The sequence below is a fragment of the Alternaria dauci genome, chromosome 1 (assembly GCF_042100115.1).
Source record: "Alternaria dauci strain A2016 chromosome 1, whole genome shotgun sequence".
Lineage (NCBI taxonomy): Eukaryota > Fungi > Ascomycota > Dothideomycetes > Pleosporales > Pleosporaceae > Alternaria > Alternaria dauci.
In genome coordinates this window covers 5,694,639-5,705,577 of record NC_091272.1, presented here as the reverse complement: position 1 = coordinate 5,705,577, position 10,939 = coordinate 5,694,639, and the positions used below count along the sequence as shown (strand labels likewise).

The 10,939-nt window shown below is 50.4% G+C and overlaps 1 protein-coding gene across 1 annotated transcript; it reads right to left on the bottom strand.

The window, feature by feature from the left end:
• Positions 1 to 357: 357 nt before the first annotated feature.
• ACET3X_001766 (uncharacterized protein) lies at positions 358 to 716 on the bottom strand (the record flags this gene model as incomplete). Its single annotated transcript, XM_069447093.1, has 2 exons — positions 358 to 410; positions 464 to 716. 2 exons carry the CDS (start codon positions 714 to 716, stop codon positions 358 to 360), a joined length of 306 nt encoding a protein of 101 aa, XP_069312008.1.
• Positions 717 to 10,939: the final 10,223 nt, after the last annotated feature.

Genomic DNA, 10,939 nt, shown 5'->3' with positions numbered 1-10,939 from the left:
GTAAGTACGTCGGAAGGGGTATATCGTATACTCCGCGGAATGGAGCTATTTCCCTGCAACGTCCAGCGCTCCTGCAAATCCGTTACTTGTTGAAAGAAGGTATCAATCGCCAGTAGCAGAACTGTCAAAAGAGCGCCTAAAGCAGCGAGTGACCTGCCCTTTGTTTGGCACAAAAGCATAAATGACCCCCCATGCGCCACGCGATGCTTTATCGAAAATTTCGAAATCGAATACGTCTCTGGATTTCTTCCCATGGAACCACGTCCACTTCAGCTGCCCAATGGCCTCTGATATAGGTAGGATCAGTGCTCCCGAGGCAATCTTCGAAAGGATCGTGATGATGGTCAAGCCTGGGGGCTATTTGTTGAGAGGTTGATCATGAAGAAAATAGAGTAATCCAATGATCGCGCCTGGTGCCAGCGTCAGCATACGTATAGAACAGGCAGAGCCGAAGCTGTCCTACCCATGCAGACAGCGCTTGTCGACACGCTGATGATCTCGAACAGCCAGCGTTTGAATACATTCTGGGACGTGTTGTATTGCGCTAGCTTCTGTTCGATACGTCCTGGAAAATCGAGAGGATGTTTGTCATGGACAGATGCTCGATACGATGGCGGAGCTGGTGTATTCGAGCCTTCATCGACTGACGAGGAGTACGGGTATTGCGGCTGCGCGAGTGAAAGGGGTAGCTGCCTCTCTCGTTGTGGTGACATCATGCGTATGTTCGCTTGACAGGAGTTTGAGAACACATGAGCGGTCAATATGTGACGCCCTGTAGGGCGTGCTAGAGTTAATCATTGGCGGCCTCCTGGAGTATGTCAATCCGCGCAACAATCAAGCGCTTAACGGCTGAGCTTCCTACAGCTCGTTTAGAATGGGAACATGATTGCGGGTCGACTTTTCAGGATAAGTGAATGATCGTTCAGGTGTACATGACTAGACTTGGGGGTTGGCGATGCAAAGATGGCCTGTGCTTGCTCGGCAGTGCTGGCAGACCTGTGAAAGCTGGAAGCTTAGCGCCCGCAGCGGGTTTCGCGGCGATAAGGTGCAGTTGAATCGATTACATGGCCAAGGTCACGGCAGCGCCCGGGCGTCAAGCTCCCCTTGCTACTGCATGCCGAGGTTTTGCAGGCTACGTGGAGTGTATAAGCGCTGACGTTGTTGTTGTGGGTAGGTATGTTCTAGGCAGAACGCGAGGCGGTCTGGTTGAGGGCAAGGGGGGTTGTGTTTGGCGCTTCTACGCATCCGAGGCGAGCCTTAGAGTCGACCTATGCGCCGCTGCAAAGCTGACGACGCCCTCGACTCTCGCAAAAACCAACCTTATTCTGATGTTGACTTGCTGCCTTGGAGACAGGATATATCTGCTCCATGAACAATGAGTGGTGTGCATTTGAAGTCTTTTGCATATGACTAGAAATTTGGATACAAGCACGCTAGTTTCAGGCACTCGGCTTCAAATGGAAAGTAGTGTAAAATGGGAAGAAGTGGACAGATTTGTAGTTACGACGCAAAATTATGTCTACATGACGATGTCATGTCCATAATCAGTATTCAGATCCATCCTGGAGGTGCTCTCCGGTTCGTGTTTGTGTTCGGCATTGGTGACGTGTGCACCTGCCCAGAAACTCTCCAACCATGATTCGGAAGCAATCGAATGAGAATCTTCTTGGGTTTTTTATCCAACTCATTATTACATCGACCTTGCAAGGCAACAGCCTCTTGGGTGTCTTTCTGCAGACTGTATATCAGTGTTGGTAAGGCGGAAGTCTTCCACAAGCCCATCCCACTGTCGACGGTCTTGGACGTTTTCCTGATAGTCGCTACAAGAAAAAGCAGGCTGAACAACAGAAGCGCAAGGGGAAAGGTAAGCCATGCCCAATGGATGGCGATGAAAGTAGTCAAGGAATAGGCTCGCCCTCGGACGAAATCATGACTATTATGCGTTCTCACCACACTAGTCATGGAAGTTGCGAGCCTCTCGAGGTACTGAGTAACGTTGTTGGGTGCGAGCCATGGACAGGATGTGACGGGATGAAGTTGATTGCGACCCCAAGCTTTCATTATGATGCGCCACCAAGGTGGTAATGAAGTATTAGCGACCGCGATCGTTGAAGGAAAGATTTCATCAGATAGAGCCTGGGTCCTTGCGAATGTCTCATTTGACATGTCGTAGTCATCAACCCTTAAGTTTGTTCCAGGACGGTGTAGGCTAAGGTTTCCCTGAAATTACGACCGAAAGGCCTCCTCACCAAGAGACACGATAGGTCCACCAGTCCATGGATACTGCTGCTGACGAGCAGTCATATTGAGGAATGTCTTGGTCACCGTTTCTTCGTAATTCCCCCAAGCGTAGGTGGACTTGAGAGTCTTGACACACCATGATAGCATGCACTCTTGAGCAACTGGGCGTTGACGATCATACACACTGGAAGCAGTGCCGTCGGCTGCACTGACAATTATAGCATCCAGGAAAGGCAGATAGACATCCTTGAAATGTATAGAGCCGCCGAAAATCGATGTTGTCATCAACATTAGTGCACGCACTGCAGACCCCCAGCGTATCGTATTCGTCCCATTCGCATCGACTTGACGGACACGATAATGGTATGTCTGGCCGATCCCCGGACCCAAATAGGACGGGCTTATTGCCGTTGTAATAAGAGAACTTCAGCATAGCCTGTTGTTGATTCGTGTCTTCCATCGTGTTCGACTGACCATCTTCGTATATATCTCCATGTTATCGCCTTCGTATCGCACTACACGAGGGATCTCGCCGAAGCCGTCGAGCTCCCATCGTTCAGGAAGATCGGTGACCTGTTGGAAGAATGTATCCACGGCCAGCAGGAGGAGGGTGAGGATGGCGCCGAGCGCTGCCAGAGATCTGCCCTTTGTGCGAAAGAGCAGTAGGAACGAACCCCAGGCTCCACGAGAAGCTTTGTCGAATATCTCGAAGTCGATCATGTCTTTCGATTCGCTGCCGCGGAACCAGGCCCATTTTAGTTGACCTATGGCTTCGGAGATTGGGGGTTTACAGGCGGCCTATTCAATTTTGGAAAGTACGGTTTGGGCCGTCGAATAGTGATCCGTACGAGATCAAAACGTTCGGTCGATTGACGTTCTACATGGCGGGCTTATTGATGGAGAGCCTTCAAGGCTTCGGGCGAAGGTCGAGCGGTTAAAACTACGCTTGACGGTGCGTCCGACAAGATACTGCAGTTACGAACTTGTCAGCATCGAATTACTAGATATCCAATGCGCAAACGTGTTAGATAAGGGATATTGTGCCTCCGTACAGCGGCGATTTAGCGCCAGCAAGACCAATCGCTACAGCGGCTTCTTTTTGGTGCTGCGGCATAGCTTCGAAGTTCGGCGGAACTTGTTGATGATGGACGCAGCGCAATACAGCATGCATGGTGCAGACCCGACGGATTCGGAGGAGGAGTCGAGTGTCCAGAGGTCTAGCTAGCATAGTGCAAGCTGAGGTGTTGATGATGAAAGGCTTGCGTACCTGTCGCGTGGCTAACGCGTCGGGAAGGCCAACAGTACTAGCGCAGCCATCCTATCTGCGATGACCCACTATGTCATCAACACAGATAGTACGTTGATGCTTTCATTTCCTAACCTGCATCTTTGATGCAATGTCTAGTTTTTAAATGAGATTTCATTCCGTGGTGTGCGCCAGGAAACAATATCCATTTCATACCTACCGGTACACAGCGGCACCTAGCTATTGAGATTCAGTCGAACCGTCTGTGGCGCTGATCACATTAGCGCTGAGGCCCAATGTCCCTGCAGTTATGGCGTGGCGAACCATCAGCAGCCAGATCAAGTGTAGTAAGCAGGATCACAAGTATAAGCGCCGAATTTGCTGTCTAGACAGGCAGAATGCAAGGCGCCCTGGTCAGGGCAAGGTAGGCCTGGTGCAAATGAGGCCTTCGGAACTAAGCATGAGCTGCGTTCAGGCCTTTGTGCGCTACAAAGTATGATGTCATTCAATTGGCAACACCATCTGTGCACCAACATTGTTCGGATGGAATCAATGCAACAGGCGGGAAAAAAGATTCGCTATAGTCAAAGGTTCAAGTCAATAAAGCATATGCTTGCTTTGACTGCAGACGAAATCCGAGTAAAGCATATGACATCCCCAGCAAGCGATTGACAGCATCACCCAGTCATAAGATCTGCATACTTGGAGAAGTAAGGCCAGAAAGCGGTATGGCAGCCTACTAACACAGTCTGCCGGTGGTGGTGCCAAGCTCGTCAAAGCGAGTGACACCCACCTGGCTCATGTACACTTTCCCTTAGATTGATGCTAACAGTAATGCCATCTGGAAGTCCATGTGGTCAACAAGGCGAGCTTGGTATTTTGGCACAGGGGCAAGACCTTGATCGGTGTCACCATGCATGAGCCTTGTGACTGCTTGTGCGTGACGTTCGGTGAGACCTTGTGTGGTGTATCGCATAGTAAAATTCACGGGCAACACCGCAGCGGAACCAAAGATGGTCGTCCAGCCGCATGAGCGGTGGTTTTGATAAGGTTTACATGCATGTAGCGGTCGCACCGCAGCGTGAATGTGGAAGCTCGGACAACGATGGTGTTGACTTTGGGCGCTTAAGGGCTGTCTGTTATTGGTGAAAATCTTTCTGGAATCCCCTGCATCATTGGATATCAACAGCGTATGTAGAACGTTGTATGAGTCAGTCGAAGTGCCTGAATCTAGTCTTTGGAGAAACATCATGATCTTTGTATTGAATGTATTGGTAGAGCTGATCCCACTGCGAGGTATGGCCAGTGCCGGCACTGGTACCACTACCACAGTTGAATGAGATCGGATTCTGCTCACGGACAGGGGTGCGACGCCACCATATATCAATGAAAGCACCTAGGAAGAATATTGGAAGCGTGGCTTCTTTGTGAATACAGAATTCAAATGACACTATCAAGAAGGGACGTAGAGGCCGAAGAAAGCGTAACGCTTGGGTGCATCACGTGTGCGGAAATTGTGACTAGGTCGCGGGCATGGTTGATTGGCGCAAGGTACCAATCGCGCAGAGCCAATCGCTTCAACTCCTGTCCAGAAACCAAGACGCCGCTAAGCCGTGTCACATCGCGAAAACCTTTCAATTGGTTAGAAAGCGTTCTCGACTTACAGAGGACTCTGAGAATCACAGGCGGAGATTCGTACTTACAAAATGTTGACTCTACTGAATCGCCTTGTAGGAAGCCCTGCCTTCTGAGCGCTTCCGATGTGATAATTCGGTGTGATGAAAGTTGCCAGAAGCAATGTGACGCATCGCATCGTGTTCTTGGGCTTCAGCATGGTCTCGCTTAACGCCATGTGTTCCAGTCTTTGCGTTTCAGCTTGCCGAATCTGTACCCCAGCACTTATGCTCTTTCGAGTTTCCCCCAATGGCTGGACTTGTCCCACACATCATGACCAGTGTGCCTGCTCATCCCATGCACTCTGCGTCGCGTCGGTGGCTTCCAAGGCGGTTATCTTCGTGAGGGTCGCGGCGGGTTGAAGCGCTGTGGATGGATAAGGGAAATGAAGGCGTTGTGACATCCCGTCGATGGATATGGTCTTGGATCCGGCGACGTGGATAAATGAGTCGACTACACCCACGTTTAACATCTCATCCCAAGGTACGACTACCAGAGTGTAACAACCACGGAACCCTGGGCTCCACCTGTCTCAACCAATCCACTCTTCACCAAAGTCTCTTCGATCATCCCTTCAGACCATCGCAACCTCCGCCATGCATAAACCTATGATCATCCTTATTGCGTCGTTTTTACTTCCGATCCTAGCCGCACCAGTCCCAGTAGACCAGGTAAGATACACAAGATCTGCCGTGTACCATGAAACAGTCGCTAAAGGGTATAATAGATCATTCAAAGAGAAACTTCAATCGTTGAGCCGCGCCGAAACAATCCTGTTATTGGCTTGGCCAGTGATGTTCTGAGGCGATGGTCCAAGGCCGATCCCGCCCCGCTCAGTGTCGTGTACGATAGCGATGAAGAGAGCAAGCGCGATACTGTCGAGCAAGAAGAAAGAGACACAGAAGAAGACGATAACGTTGAGGAGTTGGAGATTGGCTCCGATCCGCTAGAGGAGAGAGGTCTTCTCCGGAAACCTGGTGGCTCCCCAAAGAGAGGTCTCGTCCGAGTACCTGGTGGCTCAACCAAGCGAGGTATCATCAAAAAGCCAGGTGGTAGTGCCAAACGGGGCATCATCAAGAAACCAGGTGGCAGTGCCAAGCGAGGTATCATCAAGAAACCAGGTGGTAGTGCCAAGCGAGGTATCATCAAGAAACCAGGTGGTAGTGCCAAGCGAGGCATCATCAAGAAGCCAGGTGGTAGTGCCAAACGGAGCTTCATCCAACGGGCATTCGATGCTGTCCTTGGTTGATCGGTTGAGCTGGACTCATATCGGTAACAAACAAGGCGGATTCGATGATTGAACTTCTTCAAAGGACAAATGCTGGCTCGGGAGTAGGAAACATACCGGCTCTTTATATTTCTTTCTTAATATCTTCATGTATTCTCGATTTTGTACTCATATCCAGCCTGGAGGAGGTTGGTTTGATCTGGGTTTCGGCGCGAAAGGCGAAAAGAGATTTCCAGAGATTCTCCAGCCACGGTTGGGTTGCAATTTGACCTTGAGTTCTTTTGCTCTGGCTCTCGGCGTTCCGATACTCGAAGATCTTGTGATATGTTGTGTCATCTCGTCTGGCAATCCATAAAGCAAAGTTGCATATGCTGACGTCTTCCAAACACCTACACGATCCCGCTCGAGCGCTGATTTCGTGACCGTAGCAGCAAGGAAAATGAAAGAAATACACAACAACCCTAGAGGAAGAGTGAGCCATTCCCAACGAACTGAAACATAGTTGATGCGGCTATACGATTCGCCAGAAAGCATCTCCCTGCTTTCGTCTGATCTCATCACATCAGTCATCGCAGACGCCAGCCTCTCCATATGCCGACTAATGTTATTGGGCGCTAACCACGGATTGAAGTCCATCTCTCGAAATGTAGGTCCGTCGAACCCATCGAGAAACCTCAGCAAAGGTTTCCCGGAAGGACCGAAGTCTGTGTAGTAGGACGGGAAGATCTGATCAAATACCATGATCACATTGGATGCTGAGGTGTTGTCGACTCGATACGTAGCATCTGAGACGGCAAGTGAGGAATGATCCCGTCGCACAGCATCGCGTTCGATAGTGATGTTTTGAGCATACATGGCAAAAGTAGCGGTAGTTCCGTCTTCCAAGTCTACAGGGACGCTTTCCCATGGGAATGATCCAGCCGTTTCGTTCATATAGACGCCGGTAACATTCTCGGTGTATTTTCCCCCATCGTACGAAGAGCTGATAGTTTTGACGCACCACGACAATGCGCATTCATGAGCAACAGGCCGTTCGTGGTTGAGGACACCAGCGGTACCGTTTGCAGTTGACACTATCAAAGCATCTAGAATGGGGTTGCGAATGTGCTTGAACTTGACGGAGCCTCCCATGATTGGTTCTTTCGTGTTCATGTCGGTGAAAGGGTATGTTCGTACCATCAGCACCTCGCCTGGTGAGGTCTGATTCTCGGTGCCTTCAAGGATGTACCCTGACATCAAGATCGGATTTTCGGATTCGAAGTCAAGGAAGTAACCGCACACAGTTCCGTTCTCCGTCGTCTCGGGACTGATAGGTCCTGTATGGTTGGTAGTCCAGTCGATCGCAGTATACCGGCAACCAAATTCAAGAAGATCCGAAGCATCGGTACATTGACTGCAAACAGCAAGAGTCTCATATTCCGGCCAGGTGCAATTGCTAGATGGGCAGGAGAGCGGTATGTTGGCCTTTGTAGCGTTGCCAAAAGGAATCGGTGTCGTGCCATTGTCAAAAAAGTACGACTTTATGACAGGCAACATGGAGTTATCGAATTGTTGGACCTCAAAACCCTGATATATCTGCTTGAAGTACCGCGGCCGATAGTTTACTACTCGAGGAATAGCGCCAGGTAGATCCTGCAAGGCCCATCGGTCTGGGAAGTCGACGACCTGTTGGAAGAAAGGATCAAGCGCCAAAGAGCATAACATGATAAGAGCTCCTAAAGCTGCCAGGGCTCGTCCCTTAGTCCGTATAAGAAGTAAGAGAGATCCCCAGGGTCCTCTGGAAGCGTTGTCAAAGATTTCGAAATCCCACATCTGCTTAGAGTGTTCCAGGAACCAGCTCCATTTCAGCTGGCCAAGCGCTTCCGATACTGGGAGGATAAGAGCAGCACCTGCCATCTTGGATAGTATAGAGATATAGGCGTTCAGAGTCAAGCCGGTCTTCTCTGCCAAGGCCCACTTCGATAGTGGCTCATCTTTCAATTTGATGAGTACGCCAATGACAGCGGCCATACAGACAGCACTGAAAAGCCAGCTGACAAGCTCTAACAACCATCGCTTCAACACGTTTCCAGAAGCACTGTATCGCCACAGGGTTTCTTCGATGCGCTGTGCAATATTGGGCCCATCTTCAGACTTTTCATGCACAGGTGGCGAGACCTCGATGGACGGTGGCTTAGGTAGACCATTGATGATACCTAGTCCTGGATGAGTGATGTGAATCGGCGTCTTCTCGTCCAAACTTGGGACTTGTAGAGAGGAAATAGCATCCAGTCGGACGCGTGGACGCTGAGTGGGAAAGAAGCGAAGAGTTGGTCGTCGAGATTCAGGCTGTTGTTGAATCTCTGGTGGGGGCTCTGGAATTGGCCAGATGACTGACCGTTGACTGCATGTTTCGATAGTGGTCGTTGGGCTTGCTTCCACAGGGCTAATAGGCGGTGCATTGATATGGGCAGGGCTCAGGTGAGTTGGCCGAGGATGAGTTGAGATTTCTGGTGTTGTAGGTGTCGTGGGAGTTGTACCGTATGTTTTTGCTGTCATACGTTCATCACCAGTATCTAGGTAGATTGGAATATCTGGAAAAGCTGGTGAGCGCATAGGACTGCGCTGAGATCCAGACATATTTCCGTTGTGGCCCGTCGTTGATATCGGGTAAGGCATTAAGACATACAAAAATGTGAATTAGAATATGTATATGAACGAGTAAAATGGTAAGACGTTGCTTCGTTCAAACGTAGTAGAGAAGTGCCAGACTGTGATGAAGCTGCAGGCTGATACCAGGTACTTACCATCACCATACTATAACGACATCCAGCTGCAGTATAAGCCTCCACCGACCATTTCCATGATTGGAGCAAGCTCGAAACATCAAACACAGTTGTTACTGCGGCGTCCATGCAAACTATGCCTTCGTTCTGGAAACTGGTGCATTACCGAGCCAACGCACCATTCATGGCACGAGCTAGCCGCAAGGACCAGAACCAACCTCCCAAAAGGTGCGCCAAGCGAGGCGGCTGAAGACCGTTTCCAGGACACTTGCGTGCGGCGCAGGCCTCGGGATCTGTCAGGCCGGAGCACCGGTGTGGGTGTAGCCGTACAGAGCGTGAGTATAGCCGCTGGGTGTGGCCGCATGCCTAGGCTAGCGTATCTCGTTGCCGCTGTGGTATTAAAACATATGCAGCTAGGCTTATTCTTAGTTTTTTTGGCCCCATCATGAGATCACGTTTTGGATGACGTTGCGGCACAGTTGGATAAGCGCTTCGAGCCTCATCGCCCGCTGTAGCCAATGTGAGAATGGGGAGGCTGGAGGGACATGTTGGATATGCTGATCGAGCGAATGACGATACAGCTGTCCAGCCTCGGAGGTTATCGCATGAACATGAGCGCGGGGTTGTGGTCGTGGAAGCGGTTCAGACGACAATGTTTCGAGGATTTCTTGGGGGGTCGCGATAGTGGGGTTGCGCTATCGTTAGGCGCGGAGCCGACAACCCCACTTATTAATAGCGGCCAATCAGCGCCGAGGAATATTTAGCCATGCGTCTATTTTTCGAATATTCCATGTCGCTTCCATCGTGCATTCGTAGTCTCGGTGAAAAGCATACAACACATGCATGCATGAAGCAGGATTCACGTGACGGCGCGCGCTGCTATCGAGGCAGATGTGCAACAGCAGCTTTTCCATGAAAAAGGTAAAGCATGCCTAGATACGCTGAGAGGATGGTGCTATGTCTCACATTACCTAGCCCTCCATCTACATCCAACACTTCGCTTACTACCTTGATACTACCGTGGCTTGAGGCTCAGTATGCCATTCGACGTTCTCCAGCTACTGACACGTGTACCAGGAGCGGCGTAGGCTAAATCCAGGCTGTCGGGTCGCGGCAATCGAGGCTTCGCTGCGGTCGTCGTGTACCCTCACTGGCCAAGATCATGCCCGTCTGTTGTTGTTTCAAAGCCGCTAGATTCCCATTCGTTCGGGATATTCTCCACAAGTCCCGATCAGCCGGAGATCAGTATCCTGTAGCCGCCGTCGCTTGATCGGTGACATGGTCGCATGAGAGCACGAACTATTGGGTGGATCGTGTCATAGAAACGAACTTGCAAGTTTAAGGTGGAGGTGGAGGTGGATGTTCGCGCATTTGCCAACTCATTGCGTTATTCGAGGGGCTGGCGATGAGGAATCTCAGGCGATATGTTGCCGCCATGAGTACAAGGTCCAGTTTGACATGTTGCTGCGCCGCGTACTAGGTCGTGGAACCGGTCAGCAGGATGGGGAACGGTGCGGAACATGATATCGGCCTTGTATGAAAGCCGTAGTTCGACTGACAGCGCGCAAGTCAGGAAATGCTGACGGTGGGCTACAATAACCATGAGAAGCTTATGTGTAATCGTAGAGAGAAAGACCGATTCATTATTCCACATGTTGGACAGATTGCGAGCAAGACTGAGTTATGCCTGAACAGCCACAAGTTATGCATCGTCTTCTCCCACTATTCTTATCCATGGATGTTTCACACCCCTCAGAAGGAATGCGGCGACCTCCCAAGCGGCTT